Source organism: Schistocerca gregaria, chromosome 6, assembly GCF_023897955.1.
Source record: "Schistocerca gregaria isolate iqSchGreg1 chromosome 6, iqSchGreg1.2, whole genome shotgun sequence".
Classification (NCBI taxonomy): domain Eukaryota; kingdom Metazoa; phylum Arthropoda; class Insecta; order Orthoptera; family Acrididae; genus Schistocerca; species Schistocerca gregaria.
Genome location: NC_064925.1, coordinates 339,390,169 through 339,398,855, shown reverse-complemented (window position 1 = coordinate 339,398,855; position 8,687 = coordinate 339,390,169). Strand labels below are relative to the sequence as shown.

At 40.0% G+C, this 8,687-nt stretch overlaps 1 protein-coding gene across 2 annotated transcripts in view; it reads right to left on the bottom strand.

Annotated features, from left to right (window-relative positions):
* Nucleotides 1-949: 949 nt before the first annotated feature.
* LOC126278597 (sodium-coupled monocarboxylate transporter 1-like) overlaps nt 950-8,687 on the bottom strand; it is a 228,106-nt gene continuing 220,368 nt past the window's right edge. Inside the window, exon 15 of one of the 2 annotated variants that reach the window (XM_049978819.1) lies at nt 950-1,291. In XM_049978819.1, coding sequence (XP_049834776.1) covers nt 1,214-1,291 — 78 coding nt within the window. In that variant the 3' untranslated portion in view covers nt 950-1,213. The remainder of the gene's footprint in view (nt 1,292-8,687) is intronic. The other variant, XM_049978818.1, reaches the window with a different exon arrangement.

The following is an 8,687-nucleotide window of genomic DNA, read 5'->3' as shown; positions in this document are numbered from 1 at the left end:
ACCACTGTTTATATTATAGGCTGGTAAAAGTCCTAACATACAACATTATACTTACTTACATTTGGGATCATATTCTGGGGTAACTCATCAAACTGAGCAAAAGTTTTTAGAATGCAAAAGTGTGGAATAAGACAAGATAATAATAATTCAAGAATATCATGCTGAAATCTGTTCAAGGAACTGGGTATTCTGACCACTGCTTCTCAGTATGTTTATTCCTTATTGAAATTTGTTGCATATAATGTGTCTGTTTCCTACCAATACATAGTATTAATACTATGACTAAAAATGATCTACATAAAAGGCTAAAATCTCTTAATTGCCAGCAACCATTAAAAACTTGGTTCCAGAAAAGCACAGTTTAAACAGAGTTTGGAAGACTTTTTCAAAGCAAATTCTTTTACTCTATGGATAAATATCTGAACAGGGACTGTTAAACCAGATTAAGTAAAAATTTCTGTTAGATTTCAGTTTTGACAGCACTTACAACAGTCAGGGTTAGGTATTTTATGTATGATAAACTTATTAAAAGTGTGTACCTATGTTTCATTGTGACAGTGTATTAATTCTGTAAATACTATCAGTTCTAGCTTACTGAACCAAGTAAGGTGACACTGTGGTTAGGACGACAGTTCAAAGCCACATCCAGCCACCCTGATATAAGTTTTCTTTGATTTCCCTAAATTGCTTCAGGTAAATGTTGGGATGGTTCTTTCGAAAAGGCATGGCAGACCTCCTTCCCAACCCTTCCCGACTCTGAGGGGACTGATGACCTAACTGTTTGGTCCTCCACTTGTGATGATTTTTCAGGTACACAAGTAACATTTAGATGCATAAGTTAACATTATGCATGTTTAGTCACAATAAAATAATAATTTGTGGTCAGTAAAGAGATACTAAAATATGACTTATGATGTGCACTTATTCGAAGAATATTCTACTCAGTGAATGAAAATATTGGTTTTCTTTTATTAATAAAGTAAGTTGCATTTATTATTTTTTTAAAAAATTACATGAAATATAACACTTCTGGCTCTGCAGACAGTATATTGTACAACAGGTGCTTCATATTATTGCCTCTGGAAAGGTATATTGTAACTGGGATGAAAGCACTTAGCAGAAATACCAAAATAAAAATTCACATTACAGTTATCGAGGGAAAGGTCATACCCATATTAATACTGCAAGAAAACCAGTTTTTCTTTTTTTTTAATCATTGTGACAGTGCATTGTCTGCAGGATCATACACTTTTCTCTGTTGAATGGTCGGTACTGTCTCCATCTCTACCACCTAAAAACAAAATATTGCTTTTTTTAAAATTAAAACTTAGCATGTAAACATTCATTCATAAATGTAATATAAATTCGTATTCTAAGTAACTGATTAGTGTTTCATCAATATGTTAGTTTTACTGAGTGGCATCTAATCATATAAATTTATCATATTATGCCTAAAATGTATTAAAACACACAGAAAATACAAAGTCAAACAATCGAAAATCCAGGATGGAATGTAACAATATAGAAAAGACAAAATTCTAGTTTCCTGTTGGGACATTTTGAAGTAATCCACAATTCATCTAGAGAACATACACTCAAGGAAACAAGTGTACTGTTGCACTGCTATGTAATGACTCAGTTTGTTGTAAGCAGCATGTATTGGAGACTATTTGTCTCTTTGGCATTCCAAAACAGCATTTCAGATACCTGTAATGTGTGTGTTACAATCTAACAGACTGAAATTCACTTCTTGTAGTACACAACACACATCTGATTAATGAAGAACACTTTACACCATAATTTTATTATGTGGTTATATGTGTACTATCAATGATGTCTTGTTTTTCAACTTACACTAATGATTGTTTAATGACATTTGAGAGACTACAGAAGACATCTTAATACAATTTTGTTCAAGCCCTATTGACCATGAAGTTTTAAGTATAAGATGGGATGATGTGTTTTGTGTAAATTAGTTAGGATTTATGAATGGAAATACCACAATTGCAAGCAAATGATATATTTATTTACTGTAATTGAAATTTGAATGTTGTACAATTGATTGTTAAAAATAACCTTTGAGCAATGTTCAATGCTGCAAGATTCTATATTTTCAAAACTAATTATGAAATATGTGTATGTTTTCCTGCCGTGCTTAAATGATTGTTTATTTACAGATTATTATTCGTTTTAAGACACTAAAAATACAATTTTTACTAATGCCTAAGATTGTTTACATTATCAGAATGTTATATACGAGACAGTGGCTGTGTTCACATGGCATTGTTAGAAGTAACATTATTGCTAGTAGCAGTAATGTGAATCACTATAAGTACTGTTTGATTTGTATGGATAAATGAAGAAGTGAGTTTTTTTCCTTTAAAATTTTCATTTCAACAAAATCCTCATAATATTTAAAAAATTCAAAATATTCATCTCTAGACTTTTGCAGGAATGTCTGTCATTCTCCAATGCCTCCATTTCAACCAGATAAGTAGTAAAGATTTAGTAATGTTTTCCTGTTCCAAAACCAAGCGAGGTGGCACAGTGGTTAGCACACTGGACTCGCATTCGGGAGGACGACGGATCAATCCCGTCTCCGGCCATCCTGATTTAGGTTTTCCGTGATTTCCCTAAATTGTTTCAGGCAAATGCTGGGATGGTTCCTTTGAAAGGGCACGGTCGATTTCCTTCCCAATCCTTCCCTAACCCGAGCTTGCGCTCCGTCTCTAATGACCTCGTCGTCGACAGGACGTTAAACACTAACCACCACCACCTGTTCCAAAACTCAATTTATCATTTTGCAAGAGTCAGGATATTAAGATGATAATCAATATTTCTGAAAAAGTTTTATGTTATTCTTGTCTGTTTTGTGAGTAGGAGAATTACTGTGCACAGTGCACAGTGATATGATTTCTTTTGACAATAATTTCAGTGGTGAATGGCAAAGCATTGCTAGATGTGAAATCAGTAAACTTGGCATTGCAAATGATATTCAGCTCCATAATGACTGTAACTGTATTACAGTTATTGATGATTCACATTGGCCACTGAGTTCAATGAATTATTGCCAACATTGGCAGAAAATTCAGGGACAAAATAGGACCGCGGAAAGCAGAGTCATTAGATTTACTCTGATGGGCGTAGCATACTCTGGCAGTAGACATCAGTGGTTATTGTAAATAATATTTGAAGTTGTTGAACCTAACAGTTAATGTATGTGTCTGTTAAACAATGTAAGCAATGAGTGTATTTAGTATTTGCTCACTGAGAAGGGCAGTTGTGCCTCATTTGGATCACATATTTGTGCATCAAAAATATCTTAATTTTTCCTATTGTATGTTGTACCACTTCAGTAATTGTTCAATAATAAATACAACGTGTGATTCCTATAATATACATCAACATTCAAACTTTGAAACTGTTATGAATGGCCTGGCAAAGGGCACCCTCCATTGCATCAAATATTAGGGTTTCATCTTGCTCCATTCAAATATGGAATACAGTAAGAAAGACTGCTTAAATGAGTCTTTATGCGCGCACTTTAATTGGACCATATGGGAGAAATACATAAGGGATTGCAACATATTCCTAGAGCCTCACTTGATACTGATTCTCAAAACTTTGTAAGTACACATTCATAAGATACTTGGTGTCAGTTACCAATCATGTGCCTATTCAGGTTTCACAGTGTTACCTTGGTGTTCTGCAACAAGAACTGCACGATTGTCTTGTAAGCTATCTCCTTCATAGAGTGATCACATTTCCCAAGTTATCTACCAATCAACTCCACCATTTGTTTTACCTGTGTTTGAGCCTATATTGTGAGCATTTCACTTAATATCCTCACCAACTGTTACATCCAAGTATTTATATGAATTAACTAATTTAATTTACCATTTACTGCTAACCTCATCATTGGATACTGCATTTGCCTAGATTATTGAACACTTAGAGAAAGACGCCAAACACTGCAACACACTGAAATCCAGATCTTACTGCATATCTGTGGAGCTTTTCTGGAAAATACTTCCTTCTAGGAAAGTGCATCACCTTTAAAAAGCCTGTGATTACTATTTATATTGTCTGCAAGGTCTTTAATATACCAAATGAACCAAGGTTCCAACACACTTCTTCAGAGCATGTCTGAGGCTAATTTTATATCAGTCAGTGACTCTCCTTGAAAGCAAAAAGCTACGTTCTCTCTACCATCGAATCCTCAGTCCCATCACAAATTTTGTTTGATACTCTAATCATAGTTCCATTATTAACTATTAATGTCATTCTGAATAAAATCTTTTTAGAAGTGAGTGAACACTGTATCCACCCAATTGTCTTGAACTATAACTTTTAGAATGTTATGTGAGAAAGTGCCAGTTGGCTTTTCTAAATCAATGCTGGATATTGTAGACAAGGTCATTGTGTTTGGGGTACCTCATGTTTTCTAAGATTCTATGACAGATGGATGTCAGCGATATTGTGAACCAGCCACAGGACGCAGTTTTTGTTTTCAAAGTATCAATCACCATAAAGAATCATGACATGGATTCTATCAGGTCCTGCGTCCTTGATCAATTTTTTGATATCAGCTGTTTCTCAATGCTAATGACACTAGCATCTACATTACTCATCTTTTCAGTGGTGTGAATATTAAACCGAGGCAGTAGTATTTGACCTTTCTTTACAAAGGGGCACATTTGTAAACTGAGTTCAAAATTTCTTTGCTCCCCTCAGTTTTTGTTCCTGTTTCATCTGTGAGTGTCTGGACAGTAGCTTTGATGCCTCTGACAGTTTTTACTTATGTCCAGAGTTTCTGTGGGTTTTGTGAGAGGCCCTTTGGCAATGCAAGAAACCTTAAGACCACCATTTTGACAATTAAAGAAATCTGTCTCTCTATAGCCCTATACTTTGTTTTACACCTATTGTGTAGTAGTTATTTCTTTAGAAATTGGTTTAAAGTGGACCAACATTCAGGATCTCCTCCTCCCCCCCCCCCCCCCCTCCAGGATGAATTCTTTTACCAATATGTGGTCAATTAATTTTCTAAGGTTGAGCTACAGTTCCTCTACATGATCATTTTCAGATCTAAAAGTTTTCATTTCTGTCTCAATATATGAGACTACTGCCATTTTGTCTACTTTAGTGAACATGTAAATCTTTCTAGTTTAGGACAAAAAACTACCATTTCTAGATGTGCTGGTCACAAGGGATGGCCAAAACCTGGGACATAGCATGTACCGAAAACCGACGCACACGGACCGATATCTGCACAAACTGTCAAACCACCACCCGAGCCAGAAAAGAGGCATGATTCAGACGCTCGTAACGCGAGCAGCACGAATATGTGAGCCGCAGCACCTTAAACGCGAAATGCAACACCTGGAAAGTGTTCTGAGGAGCAATGGGTACTCCACAAATGATATTAGAAGTGTAACAGAGCCAAACCACCGGCGAAGTAAGAAACCAGAAAAAGAAATGTCGGGTACGGCCTTTCTGCCATACATTCCCAGAGTGACGGACAGAATCGGCCGTATATTACACAAGCACGGCGTAAAGACAATTTTCAAACCGACAAGGAAGATCAAAGAATGTCTTAGATCGGCAAAGGATAAAAGGGACCCACTTGCAATGTCAGGAATATACCGCTTACCATGCACATGCGGGAAAGTTTATGTCGGAATGACTGGAAGATCAATCAACACCAGGATCAAAGAACATAAGCGACATTGCAGGTTGGGACAGGTGGAAAAATCGGCCGTGGCAGAACACGCACTGAGTGAGACCGACCAGGTACATGTAATAAAATTCACCGACACGGAAGTTCTGGCTGTAGAGAAGCACTATCACACCCGCTTGTACAGAGAAGCTGTAGAAATACACAAACACGGGAACAGCTTCAACAAGAAAGAAGAAAGCCTTAAGGTAAACGGCTCCTGGCTTCCCGTACTGCAGAGAACGACCGTAGCAGGTAGCAAGAGGAGAAACGCACCGGAAATGACCGCGGAAATGACCGCGGAGAAGCCCTCGGACGTTGGCGCGCAAGGTACATATAGTCTGCGGCCGCGAGCCCGGCTCCAGTTCACCTCCGGCAATGGAGGGTGAAGCTTTGACAATGCCAGCCACTCGTGCTGGCGAAACGTCAGCAAAATCATCACACGAACGTCGGCCGAAGAACCCGAGACAGAAGCAAATAAGCAGTTTGTCTTGTTATGTTCACCACTTACAAAGCTGTAGTACCCCATTCAAATGTTCAGTGATTATAAAGATTCATTGGTCAATGACACTATGATTCATGAATGTTTGTGTTAGTGGGCTAAAGTTTCTTACTAAGATTTCAGATATATCAGAATGTGATTCTGGTAGCTAACAGTAGCTAGCAATAATAAATTTATGCCCACCTTTGATGCTGAATTTTGCTCAGACATTAATTTTCTAATATTTCTGATGAACAATAAATGTGAATTTATAGATATGATTATTTTGTGACTTCTGAAATCTCACAATTTGATGCCATGCTCCTGGCACCTTGACAGTCTTAGGAAGTGGCCAGTCAGCAATGAACAGATGCAGTCAAATGGTGCTGTAACACTATAAACCTGTAGGGAGGTAGGACTGTGTCGCCACTCAGGGTGGCAATTTTCTGTGGGTGTAAAAATGTTAAAATTTTATTAAAGTCCAAAAAACAATCAATTAGACAAGATTATGAAAGTTTTGTGTAAATGAGGAAGTGTGATAATAAGTTGGAAATATTAGTTATTCATAAAGTCTAGTGTCTTACTGGAAATTATCTATGCTTTTGTGAAACAGGTGACAGCTGAAGTTCCGGAGTTGGTCACCTTGGGTGCATCTTTCAAAATAGCACAGCTTGCTTGTGGCATTGTTGCCAACTCATTTTTCATCATGTGCCTGCACAACATGGAAATGTACCCATGTCAGCCTGAAAGGCCGGCCCTACAGAAGTGAAAAGCTTTATAATTAAGGAATAAAGGTAAATGTCAGCATATGACAGCCTAACAGTTCTTGTACAGTAACCTTAAACACCTATTACATTATTGGTGAGAAAAATACTTTCTAATGAATAAAGAATAAATAAAATATCCACTGCCTGTCACATATAGTATTTTGAAACTAGACAGTGTGATTAAGTGGTGTTTACAAAAAGATGCATGAAATTTTTCCCCACCTTTCCGTCTCCTTTGGATATGCCATTAATATCATTTACATTGCTCTTACTCTTGCTATGCTCCTTCAAATTAACTTTTCCTGCTTTGTCTGTCACTACTTTCAAGTTTACCCTCATTCTACACTCCTGGAAATTGAAATAAGAACACCGTGAATTCATTGTCCCAGGAAGGGGAAACCTTTATTGACACATTCCTGGGGTCAGATACATCACATGATCACACTGACAGAACCACAGGCACATAGACACAGGCAACAGAGCATGCACAATGTCGGCACTAGTACAGTGTATATCCACCTTTCGCAGCAATGCAGGCTGCTATTCTCCCATGGAGATGATCGTAGAGATGCTGGATGTAGTCCTGTGGAACGGCTTGCCATGCCATTTCCACCTGGCGCCTCAGTTGGACCAGCGTTCGTGCTGGACGTGCAGACCGCGTGAGACGACGCTTCATCCAGTCCCAAACATGCTCAATGGGGGACAGCTCCGGAGATCTTGCTGGCCAGGGTAATTGACTTACACCTTCTAGAGCACGTTGGGTGGCATGGGATACATGCGGATGTGCATTGTCCTGTTGGAACAGCAAGTTCCCTTGCCGGTCTAGGAATGGTAGAACGATGGGTTCGATGACGGTTTGGATGTACCGTGCACTATTCAGTGTCCCCTCGACGATCACCAGAGGTGTACGGCCAGTGTAGGAGATCGCTCCCCACACCATGATGCTGGGTGTTCGCCCTGTGTGCCTCGGTCATATGCAGTCCTGATTGTGGCGCTCACCTGCACGGCGCCAAACACGCATACGACCATCATTGGCACCAAGGCAGAAGCGACTCATCGCTGAAGACGACACATCTCCATTCGTCCCTCCATTCACGCCTGTCGCGACACCACTGGAGGCGGGCTGCACGATGTTGGGGCATGAGTGGAAGACGGCCTAACGGTGTTCGGGACTGTAGCCCAGCTTCATGGAGACGGTTGCAAATGGTCCTCGCCGATACCCCAGGAGCAACAGTGTCCCTAATTTGCTGGGAAGTGGCGGTGCGGTCCCCTACTGCACTGTGTAGGATCCTACGGTCTTGGCGTGCATCCGTGCGTCGCTGCGGTCCGGTCCCAGGTCGACGGGCACGTGCACCTTCCGCCGACCACTGGCGACAACATCGATGTACTGTGGAGACCTCACGCCCCACGTGTTGAGCAATTCATCGGTACGTCCACCCGGCCTCCCGCATGCCCACTATACGCCCTCGCTCAAAGTCCGTCAACTGCACATACGGTTCACGTCCACACTGTCGCGGCATGCTACCAGTGTTAAAGATTGCGATGGAGCTCTGCATGCCACGTCAAACTGGCTGACACTGACGGCGACGGTGCACAAATGCTGCGCAGCTAGCGCCATTCGATGGCCAACACCGCGGTTCCTGGTTTGTCTGCTGTGCCGTGCGTGTGATCATTGCTTGTACAGCCCTCTCGCAGTGTCCGGAGCCAGTATGGTGGGTCTGACACA